Consider the following 12,091-nt stretch of genomic DNA (forward strand, 5'->3'; position numbering starts at 1 on the left):
CCAGGACATGGTTGGTTTCTGGGCTGTGATCACACGCTACTGGCTCATGTTCAGCTTCTCATCAACCAACACCCCCAAGTCCTTCTCCTCAGAGCTGCTCTCAATCCATTCTCCTCCCAGCCTGTATTTGTTCTGGGATTGCCTCGACCCACGTGCAGGACCTTGCCCTTGGCCTTGTTGAACTCCATGAGGTTGGCACGGTCCCACCTCTCCAGCCTGTCCAGGTCCCTCTGGATGCCATCCCTTCCCTCCAGCGTGCCACCACGCCACACAGCTTGGTGTCATCGGCAAAGTTGCTGAGGGTGCACTCCATCCCACTGTCTGTGTCCCCCACAAAGATGTAAAACAGCACCAGTCCCAGCATCCTTGTAATTCCCGAGGAGCCTGAGATATGGCATGGGCCAGCAGGAAAAAGGATGGCTTTTTTAAAGCCTCCTGCACAAATCTAAAGGGAATGAGGACAGGTTTGACCTTTTTAAAAAAAAAAAAAAATTACACTCATAAGAAGGTGCCATGGGCTTCTCTGTTGACAGAGCTGGTAGAGAAGCACACGGGAAAGGTCTTGTTGACCTGCACAGATGTACTTCCACTGCTCTGTGGCAGCAGCTGCCGGGCTGAATTCACCATCTCTGCCTGACTAACACTGCCTGCCCGAAGGAAGCAGGACCCGGCCATCTGGCTCGCTGCCCCAGGGGAAGGGAGTAGGGAAGAACCCGCTGCTCATCTGTCACAGCAGCAGGGGCTCAGTTTCCTGCACTGTCTGATGCCACAGGCAGTGCTTGTCCAGAGAGAGCCTCCTCCAGAAGAAACCCCAGGGCTAGAGGGAAGAAACCCCATGGACCAGCCTACATCCTGGAGTAAGCTGATGTAAGCAAAGAAGTCAGAGACAAGGGATAACGATGGCTTAGCTCAGCCACTCACTAAGAGCTTCTCGTCACAGGTGGGAATGAAAGGACCAGGTAGACTTTTCCTTCTTCCCCCAGACTGCATCTGAAACCTGAAAAGAAGCATTCAGCACACATGTGTGCAACATCAGGACTCTGAGGAAAGAGACTCTTCTTTCAAAGTAAACTACAAAGTATTACTTCTACAAAGTTACTGACTACCGTGCAGAATGATCCCAGTATCTACCCAGCTCAGCTACTGTAGATCAACAGGTGTGATAAGCTGACCACAGTGGGCAGCTTCCTGGTTGTAACGTACCAAAGCTCAGATAAGCACCTGGAAAGGATTGGGCTTTCCTGCTCTATTAGGAAAGGGTGAGGTTCCACCTTTATTCTCCAGGAAAACTTTGTTCTGCTAAACTGGGTTGCGTTTGGCAACCGCAGTCACTGCTACAGTCACTGCGTAGCTCAGGGAAGCGTGGAGTAATCATGTCATTAGGTGGGGTGGATGCTGGCTTTCTAATCACAGCTAACGTAACTCATCACGCTGGTCACCAAGCCACAAAGAGGCAAGCAGAGGGGTGGGAGCACATGGTTTGTTTCACGGTGTGCCTTGGAGGAGCCGCATCCGTTGCAGAGAAAGCCAGATGTGCGTGGCCATTCAAGCAGTGGCCTTAAGCTGCTGCGAGCCACTCAGGCTTCTCATTATTCAACATTATGGGGAGGAAACATTCTCTCAAGAGGAGCAGCCACAATCTAAGAGAGATGGAGCTGCAGCAGCTACTTCAAGAGGAAATAATGCACAGACACCACAGGCTTCATCAGTGTCCTTCAGGTCTGGTTTGCTGGGATCCCTTTGCAAGTCAGGAAGGTTGTCTTGGGTCATGGCCATTCTTCTTTGCCCAGACCATCAACACAGTGATCCTGGAGCCAGCCAGGCGTGCACCCTGCTCTCACCAAAGCCAGCAGGATCAACAGGGAAGGACTTCATGGTAAGCAGTTCAAAGCCATGCCAGATTCTCACAGTCAGGACTAAGGAACGGCGTGCAGAGTGTCCTCCACATAACAGAACACCAAGGGACCAGAACTCAAGCCTACAGTCCTGGGAGTGTGGGATATAATAGGTGTAGCAGTTAGCTGGCTGATTTTCCAAGAAATACGGGCAAATTAGCAAGAAACAAGCCATGTCTACACAAATGCTGGTGGACCTGTGTAGCTGCAAAGTGATTTTTTCTTTCCTGCAGCCTGCAGAACAGCAATATTGATCTCCATCCCGTGTAACCTTTAACGAGGTCATTCACACCAGTCTCCCTGAAGAAGGCAAATGTTGTTATTTCTACTTTTCCAGGTGACAGACAAAATGGCCAAGGCACAAAGGCACTTCATTGTCTTTGAGGATGTCGGGGTAAATGAACTGCCTGGATAAAACAAGCAGCCTCCAGCACAATGTTCTAGCACCTTCTTCACTTAGCATCCTCCCTCCGAGGGACAGCCACAGAGCTGTAAGCACAGAACAAGAAGCCCCTCAAAATCTTCAGAGTCACCTTTGGGAACATGATGCAGAACTAGTCATCTTCTTCAGATTATCTTTTATCTCCCACTGCTGTCTGGCAAGGAAATAGGGCTAGGGCGGCCCCTGTGTGGATGCCCAGTAGAGAAATAAGGAGTCTCTTGCTTTGCTTCACGGCCCACGCACACGCTCTGCATCCTCTCTCGGCCATACTCGAGTTTGCAAGATTTCAGTGGAATAAGATGATGGGAGACACAGATTAACAAACAGCACGACTACAGGCAGGCTTTTCCGAGGGAAGGGCTTTAATTCCATTCATAAAGACAGTTTTTTTTTTTTTCTTTCCAAGTACAGCTAAGTCATAACATCAGTAACATCAAAAACTTTCACATAGTCATAAAGCAGACAGGAATGTGCACAGATGTCAGGGCACACAATGCTCGGATGGGTTCTTTTTCCCTCCCACTAACACTGTTTGTTTTGGGGATGATATACATGGGCTACACAAAAACATACTTTGTGTCCATCTCTCTGCTGTTACCAAAATGAAGACTCCACGAAGGCAACTACTACTATAGCCAGGTACCCAACAGGCGTGGATTAAGAACAAAGAAGTTACGTGTAGCTCTCTGAGGGGCTTGGTGTGAAAGGAACAGCACAGTGGGTGCGATTCATATTTAAAATGCACAGACTGACCCTCAGTCAGGCAGCAGAGCAGACTGCCAGCTTATTGCTCTTCTGCAATAAGAGTCAGGGAGAGAGGGAAGCTGCTGAACTGTGTAAAAGGACTAGACCTACTACCAGAAAATCTGTTTAGGGTCTGTATTTTTTTAATTCTTGGTTATTTCCATTTTTCCCTTGCTCTCCCCTTTACTTACACTGAGAGCCATGAAATCACAGCCTAGATGCTTCCAAGAACTGGAACTGGCCCAGCTCTGCCCTCTCCTCCCTCCAACCTGCAAACAGATTGCTTCAACAAACCGGAGTCTGCATTTCAAACATCACCGCTGACTTTTGTTCTGGGTTTCTTCTAGCCAGAGCGTCTGTAGCAGAAAGAGGCTGGCTCTGTGCTTAGGGGTGTGCCCAGAGGGCTGATCTGCAGCATCTACAACGAGCAGACAGGTTGTAAGATTTCACAGAGCTGATTTGGCAGCTGTTGTGTCCTACCTCGCCTAGCTACAAACCCGCTTGACGTCTTGTTCCTGAACACAAAACGCTGCGCGCTACAAGAACTTCACATGGAGCACAGGGTCAAGGAGGGAAAGGAAGGCAGCAGGGAAGGAGCAGAAGAAAGACATCTCCTCCGAGCCTGGTATTCGGGATCACATGTGTTCACATGCTCTTCATTATTCCTAAACATGGTTCCAGTATTGCTGTTCTGGCACGTGTAGAGCTTTCCCAATATTAGCATCCAGCTAGATGCACCAGAATCTTATTTCCCTTCACGGATTCAAGACATGGTTCCTAATAAAGCAATCAAATCACAGAAACACTGTGGTTGATTTAAGTTTAGGTGTTCATTTCCCATAAACAAAAACAGAAACAAAAAACCTGCAACCTTTTTTGGATAGGTTTCAAAATTTGAAATCCAGGAGCCCCACTCAAGTGACAAGTATTTTTTTTGTTTGGATTTTGTTTGTTTGTTTGTTTGCCAATGAGGCTCTCCAAAGTAACAGTGTCAGGTAAACTCCCCATAAAGAATTTCGGTCTTCCAGTGGTGTCAGCATGTCCCAGCTGGCATTTCCAGGCCTCTCCCCTTGGACTGTAGGAATCAATCCTCTCGGATTGCAGTTTCAGCACACGACATAGCACTGTTGACATTCAAAGTCCTAGGGATAAAGGCATTGGTGCATTCCAGCTCTCAGTGGCAGCCCCTGTCCTCCGCTGAAAGCCCTGGCAGTTCTTTGCTTGACAGACTGGGCTTTTCGCAGACCCCCAGACAGCTCCGATGGATCAGCGCCGCAGCCTGAGAAAGAACGCGTGCTTGCACTCCTTGCTGTCCAAGGGATAATATTTGTCATAAAAATCCAAAATGTATTCTTCAGTCTTAAATCCAAACTTTTGGTAAAGCAGCATCGCAGGGTTGCTTGCAGAGACGTGAAGGGTTACGTCTTTGCCCATGCAGGTCTGCCAAGGGAGGGGGGGGGGGGGAAAAACATATCACAGCAAGAGAATGAGAGACAGCCTCTGGGGGAATGCGGAGGTGAAGAGATTCATCAGTTCAGGTATTCAGCTTACTGAGGAAATGTGAGAAAATCGCAGGCCTCAACACAAAAGTTACCACACATAGCAACAGCTGAAAGGCAAAGGCAACACTGCTGCTCCTCTGAGCCTTTGTTTCTTGGAAACAGGAACTCTCCGACAATGAAAGCAGGTTTGGGATTATAATTTGTCAGCTTTCCACTGCCAATTGCTAAGTAATTGTTAATTAAAAATAATCTCAGTGTACAGCACTGATCTCAAATACTTATTAACAATGGCCTGAAGAAAAGACAAAAGCTGCCAGAGGATCCAGCGCCGTGGTCCTCCCTGTCAGCAAACGGAGCTGAGCTCTCCAGGACCACGCACGCAGCCCCAGCGCACCTCCAGGCTGTCACACTGGAATTCCTGTCTATCCCACCCAGCTCCTCTCCCATCCTCCAGGGCATAGCACTCACCTCCTGAGAAGGCAGGGAATTCAGTTCAGACAGCAAATGGCATGGCTGAAGTTACCTTAAAGATCCCAGATTATTCTAACCAGCAGCCCTCCGATAAAGATGCCGACATAGTAATTTTTTCCTGCTTTCATCTAGTGTTTTAATAGTATTCTATTTATATTGAATGTATTGTAACTCTAAGTGGGAACAGTAACACCCTTTAGGAAATTTCCATGGTAGATTGATTATTTAGAGGGAAAGCTCTCACAGAGATTTAAGGAAAAAAACCCAAAAAAGTCTGGATTCATTTTTCGGAAAAGGAAGTTGGAATGAGATATTAAGAAGATGCAGTTTGGTCCTCTGGGCCAGATGCATTAGAGGATAGCTTCTGAAAAGAAATCTATCATCAAGGCAGCATTTGCATCAACACATTTTCTGTTACAACTACATGCTGTTCCCAAGAACTCATCCTCAAACTCAGCACTCTGATCCAAGACACAGAGTTACCGTTAATCCAGTGTATGAAAGTGGCTCTAGCTACAAAGAGCAAACCCTGGTGCTAGCCCAGGCAGGCTGTGAAGCAGCACATACGGTCTGGAGACTGAGGAACAGAAGGTCACAACCACCATCTCCTCTCTTCCACGACTAAATGCCTTCTACCACTAACAGATACTCAGCAATGGAAAAATAAATCCAACATGAGCTGACAGTACACTGGTGATTCTTCACTGCAAGAGTGATGAGGCATTGGAACAGGCTGCCCGGGGAAGTGGTGGAGTCACCATCCCTGGAGGGGGTCAAGAAACGTGGAGATGTGGTGCTTCGGGACATGGGTTAGTGGGTTGGGTGGTGCTGGGTTGACGGTTGGATTTGATGATCCTTGAGGTCTTTTCCAACCTTAATGATTCTCTTCTATCCTATCTCTCAGCTGATAAGCAAGCCTTATCAGCTTCAAATCTGCCTGGGTCTCCTCAATGGGATAATTTTATGCTAGTCAACCTGCAAGCAGGATTAGGTTAATTGGCAATGATACATCCTACAAAAAGCTGTGACGATTTTCTGCAGCTGACTTGCCAACACATCCCAGCTTTGCTGGAGAGAGACATGAGTCCAGCTGCTGGATCCCTGCAAACCTTGGCGCGCTGCTTGCACCTGTTCTCACTAGGTGTTGACATCTCACATCAACAGACTACTGTTGAGGGCAATTTACTTAAACATTTTACTCAGAGAAGCTCAGGAAATGTCAGGGGTGAAATCGATGCAGATTGGATAGTGGCCTGTGTCAATACACGGAGCAAAGAGAGGCAGATGCTGCGGAGAGCTGTGCAGGTAGAAGAATTACCCTCGGGTGGCCCAGAGGAGCTGCCCTCAGTGGAAACTGCTTTTCCAAGGTACAGATCACTGTTCCCAAGGCTCTGCCAGCTCTCCCTACCTCTCTTAAGCCAAATTAGTACAAGGAAAAAGAGTTTCAGGGGTGAGTTTTTGCTAGTGCTGCTCATCTTGACGACAACAAGTTAAGAAATGTTTGCCGTTGGCAGGTCTGCCAAGATTGTTCAGGGAGTGGTAAAACTGTGGGCCCTGAAGAGGCACACTTGGGCTCTGAAAAGGACATCTGTGTGCATCCTTACTCAAGATTAAGTTGTCTTTCCTGCAGCTTAATTCAAGAAAGTGAATAGAATTCAGGCCACCTGAATGACAGTATTCACTCAGAGATTTCATGAAGTTTAACTACTTCAATACCACCCATTTGGTTAGCTCAGTTCAATATTCCCAAGTGTCCCCGTGGAACAAAGCCCAGTACAAGCTAGTTTGAACAAATTTGAATGAGGTTTCAAACACTTTATCTTCAACGCGGCTGGACTGGAACCAGAGTGTTCCAAGTGAAAGAGAATGATTAAGATCAGTAAGTGATTTAATGCAACGGCCCTGGTCACAGAACAAACCCCCAGATGTAGCCAGGAAAGCGGCAAGAAGATTCTAACTGAACTTCCCTACTATGACCTCATTTTCTCCTTTAAACCCCAAATTTGTGCTGTTACTGTTATGTGAACTATTGATCACTGAAGAACGCAAAAGTTCATCCCAAGACATTCGAGGTCTACAGCACCTCGTTAATTCCAAGGACCTGTCCAGTACGGTTATTCTTCCAAACACGTTTTACTTTCTGCTTTTGGAGCCCCATAAACGTTCACAGGGGCTGCTGACAATCTATGCAGGCATGTACGCAAAGAAAGGGCAAGGGGAAAGAGCCAGAAAGGAGGAACACGACACTGCTAACTTTCTAATTCTTGCATGTGTGCACACAAGGGAGAAGGGAGAGCTGGTTCTTGAGACATGGGATTTTTTTTCATTACCTGGATAAGATGGTAAATCATGAAGGTTGCAATCCCAGCTCTTCTCCACTCAGGGTGAACCAACAGGAAAGAGATGTAAGCTTCATTGTACTTCACATCTGGCACCATAAAGCCAAAGGCAATGATCACTTTCTTGTAAAGGACGACAACGCTGAAGTCTGGGTATTGCAGGCATTCTGACAAATCAATTCCTACACAGAAAGAGAAACAGCCGCTGAAAGCACTGCAAACCAGAAGAAGTGTCACACTTGCACGGAAATTCAGGGTTTTAATGCCTTCTAGAAAAACTCACTTGATCCCTTCTTTTTATTTCAAAGCTGTGAGCTCCAGAGGTGCTTTAACCAACCCCACAGACAAAGCGAGATATGCTTACTAGTGGGGATTCTTGCATGGACAAATCAACAAAGCTGATCTTCTCCCAAACGACTCAAGGATGAAACTAAAACTCAAAAAGCATGTTCTCTAAAACAGAATGGTTTAAAAAACAAAAACCCCCACATGATCTCAGCACCCAGCTAATCTTTCCTTGGTTTTGTATTCTGAGCCGTACCAGCAGACTCTGCTAAGGACCCAGTTCTCAGTATGCTCCTGGATAAAGATACTTGCTAAGGTAAAGATTGGATCCCAGTAAGTCTGTGCCCCTTGCCCAGGGGTTTCCTAAGGGCTACAGTGATGTCAGTGGATAAGGGTTTGCTTCTTCCTTTCACCTGGGCTTGGCCAGCACCGGGCTGCCGTACACCCTTCCCATCCCACGAGCAAAGGCGTTCAGAGTGTATCAGCCCGACAGCCTGGGTGAACCATCCCGTTCTTCCAGACGCAGCAGACATGAAAATGGGCTTCAGCTTTGGCAGCGTGACCTGCCTAAGGTTCCTGCCTCTTTTCTCCACATGGCCTCGAGCTCCTGCTGCTTCACCTGTTGTGCATATTCAGCTGTCTGGAGGAGCTGCACGGTCAACCCGACCGGAGCAAACCATTTGCTTTCAGCATGCAAATTCTCTAATCTGGGGCACGAAGCAGTGGTGGTGCTTCTCTGAGTCAGAGGCTGGAGAGAAACGCCTGCAGCTGGTGCCCTCTGAGCAGAGTTTTTCGCCGTGCCTGATCATCACAGCGCTGCTGCAGCCCACCAGCGTCCACGCAGCGTGTCAGGGCTGAGCAACGCCGTCTGCAGCGTAATTGGTGTGGACAGGCAAGACGTAGTGGGGCTGTGCCATAAACGTTAGTTTCAGCCTAAAATTGGTATATTTGGACTGTGGGATAACAAAACAGCAGAGTACGTTTTACAGTAATGTTTATCACTCTTGATGAGATGCAAGACTTCAGGAGGTGCCAGGCACAAAGAAGCGGGTGAGTTATTTTCTTGCTGGAGAGTAAGCTGGGTGGAGCAAGACGTGGGAGGAATCGATTGGCAATAGGGAGCTGTGTCTAATTATCTCACGGCTGCAATTGACTGTGAAGTGCTTTACAGCATGTCCGTACAGGAACGCTACATCGCCCCGAGCACACTGGCGTCGATGAAACGGTGCCATCCCCTCAGCAGCACGCAGTTATTCCCGTAGGAAGATGCTTAGCTCAGTACGGTTTACCACTTTTCTGCCAGGGAGATGTTTCCCGTTAGGACATGAAGGCACAAGATACCGTGAGAGACAACAAGGGGGAATCTTGCTTCACGTCAGCTTGTTCGCAGTAACCGCCTGCAAACTTGTTCCTGCGTTGTGAGAAACAAGACGAGCTCTGACAGGAAGGATACGGAGAGATGGGAGAACTAAGGCCAGGGCTTACCCCACCCAGTGAAGTGCCTGAAACTCAAGAACTTAGTCAATGAGAGCACTGCTGTCACAAGGCGACTGAGCACACCTAAGATGTCATTAACGGAGGACAGCCTCCCCCAAGCACACATGCTTCGGATGCCTAAATGGAGGTGGAATTACAGCTGTTCCCCCGAACAACAGTGCCCTCCCAGCTGCTCTCCTGCCACCCCCCACAACCGTGCCAGCCTGTTGTGAAGCTCCAACCTGTGCCTGTGCTTTGTCTCCCGAAGCATGACCTCCTCGCTTACTTCTCCTGCTAAAACAGAACCAAGATGCAATAATCGTATAACCCCAGCCTCATAAAGTGTACACCCCAGAAGATATTTTGATTCCTGTTTGGAGACCGATGGGAGCGTCGGCTTTCTGATTTATTGATGAACAGTTCACAGTTCACGGGTGGAACACACCCATGCTCCTTAAATAAAACAGGGTGAGCCCTGAAGAACTCACTAAAGTTGGAACCCAACTTGACCAGAACTTCAAATGCATTCTCAGAGGAGGAGAGACTACGACAAAAGAGTTCAGCCTCTGTCAGGAGTGCAAGTGTCTCTCCTGAGCTCCAGAACAGCTTGTGGAAGGGAAGGTATGCCACACCACCTTCCCCCGAATTGCTCAGCGTGGAGAACGGGTAGCACAAAGAGCTCTGATCCCGGCTGCAGCGTATGAGTGCGGCTGAACTACAAACCCTGTTGAATCACTATCTGCAAATCAAAATGTAAAGCAAACAGTTACTTGGACTAAAGGTGTGTGCTGTTTGTACAGGGCTTTTCTACATGAGTCTGCCGTGTTGTTTGCCGATCCACGCCGTAGATGAACATCGCCACTACTGTTTCAGAAGAACTAGAGACTACAGCCTACAGTTCAAGAAATGACACATAAAAATCGATACCCAAGCTTTCCCAAACCTTGCAAACGCTGAGGTTTGAAGAAATAAAGGACATCACAGTGAAACTTGCAGTTGTAAATGCAGTTCCCAAACTTCACTCCAATGTATCCAGCTGCTAGGAAGAATCTTTCTTATGAGCAGTACAAAACTGGCATGAAACTCTTTACTTCAGCCCCAGACTGCAAGAGGTTTCATTGGATGCTTAATTTTAGCAACTGACTACTCCTATTGGCATCAATGATGTTACCAGATACAACCTATTTCTTTCTAAGTGCTGTGCTAATTAGGGCCTAATTGCCCAGTTCTAAATGATCTCAAAAAGACAAAGGCACCAAACCCCTGTTTCCATCTCAACTGCATTCCCGTGATGTCAGATAATGGCTTTCGAAGAACCCAGCCAGGCACCAACCCAAGAAATATTTGGCCCGATAATATTTTTTTTCTGAATAAAACCCCTGCCGTCTTAGAAAACCAAGCACTGAGGGAATCTTACCAGGCCAGAAGAATTCGTGGCACATGGAGTTTATAGTGGGGATGTGATTAGGGCGAACATAGCAGTAATCAACGGGTGCTTCTGGCTCAGCCTTCCAGTTGAGATCATGCCTGTGTGGATACGCCCGGATTTCTGCCAGCAGCCTGAGTTTTGGGGGCTTTGTCTCATAATCACGCCTGCCAGTAACATGAAAAGCAAACACAAAAGGCAAGTGAGCAACAATAACTGCCATGCAGCTGAATCGGTCCTGCCCACGAAACATTTTCTGACATGCTCAACTTGGAACAAAAGAACAGAGTCTCCTATTCACATGGGGAAAGGGCACCCAGCTCAGGACACTTCCTGAATCCACAGCACACCAAGCCAACCTCTCCTTGCAGCAGGAGCAAGGAAATCCCAGGTCTGACCCAAGAGCAGGTGCAGCTTGCATGGAATCAGTGCGGTGATTCCCTCTCTGCCCTGCCCTCTCTTGGAGAGTCCCCTTCCCAGTGCAGAGCCAGTTTAACTACGGAGCTAAACACAACGCTGTCCTTTCGGGGTTACCACAGCATACTGGGTGGTGCTGCAGGGATGCGTGAGCAGCACTGCCCAAGAGAGGTGTCCTCCCCCTGGGCTGTCGGTTCACAAGCCAAGAGCAAATTCAACTCCCAAGCACCTGTACCTGATGTAAGGCTTCAGGACACGGGACGGGTAGGGACTGAAACGGTCCTGGTAGGGACTGACAATACTGTGGTCTGTCAGCAGGTCTTCCGAGCCCACCAGTCGATACAGAAACTTAACCGTTGTCTGCTGTCGATATCCCTTCATGGCCGGCAGCATTGTCTACATGCACACAAAAAATGGAGAACATTTCAGGACACAGAATCATAAAATCATTAAGGTTGGAAAAGACCTCAAGGATCATCAAGTCCAACCGTCAACCCAACACCACCCAACCCACTAACCCATGTCCCCAAGCACCACATCTACATGGTTCTTGAACACGTGTAGTCAGTGACTTAACCCAGGGAATCACATCAGTAGAGGGAGAAGAAGGGCCTTTCGCTGTGACAGAGTGGTCTGGACCCACAGCACGACAGTCCTACTCTGCAGTGCACTCTCAGATTTAGCACCCACACCTCTGAGCCGCGCGCATCGCTCAGCAAAGCGCTGCAAGTGACCGCTCTGGTGGCTGGGATGAAGGAGCAGCTGTCAGAGCGTGTCCCGAGAAGAAAGGGGCTTGTGAGAGCACTGGTGGGGACACAGCCCCGAGCCAAACTGAGTCTTGCTCACACATAATCCTTTTCACTTGGGGAGACAGACAACCTCAAGGTGACACCACTGTCTGCAGCAAAAGCTCTGAAATAACCAGTGCAAAAAGCTCACTTACATTTGGAAACACTCACCTGGTATCTGTCCAAGATTCTGAAGTCCTGGCTAGTAGTTCTGTATGTCGCTTGCCCTACTGGGGACCTGGAAACACCTCCCTCTTTGGCTCCATAAATCCCATCAACCAAGAGCAGAGCAGCATTCACAACCTG

At 48.1% G+C, this 12,091-nt stretch overlaps 1 protein-coding gene across 1 annotated transcript in view; it reads right to left on the reverse strand.

Annotated features, from left to right (window-relative positions):
- Window positions 1-3,961: 3,961 nt before the first annotated feature.
- Window positions 3,962-12,091, reverse strand: part of CSRP2BP (CSRP2 binding protein) — a gene marked incomplete at its 5' end in the record, with an annotated part of 13,138 nt that continues 5,008 nt past the window's right edge. The window contains 5 exon segments of the mRNA XM_010075969.1: window positions 3,962-4,521; window positions 7,385-7,575; window positions 10,572-10,747; window positions 11,233-11,393; window positions 11,957-12,091. The exon segment at window positions 11,957-12,091 is cut by the window's right edge and continues 26 nt beyond it. Of these exon segments, the coding sequence (XP_010074271.1) occupies window positions 4,348-4,521; window positions 7,385-7,575; window positions 10,572-10,747; window positions 11,233-11,393; window positions 11,957-12,091 (837 nt within the window).

This window comes from Pterocles gutturalis, unplaced genomic scaffold (assembly GCF_000699245.1).
Source record: "Pterocles gutturalis isolate BGI_N339 unplaced genomic scaffold, ASM69924v1 scaffold41431, whole genome shotgun sequence".
Taxonomy (NCBI): domain Eukaryota; kingdom Metazoa; phylum Chordata; class Aves; order Pterocliformes; family Pteroclidae; genus Pterocles; species Pterocles gutturalis.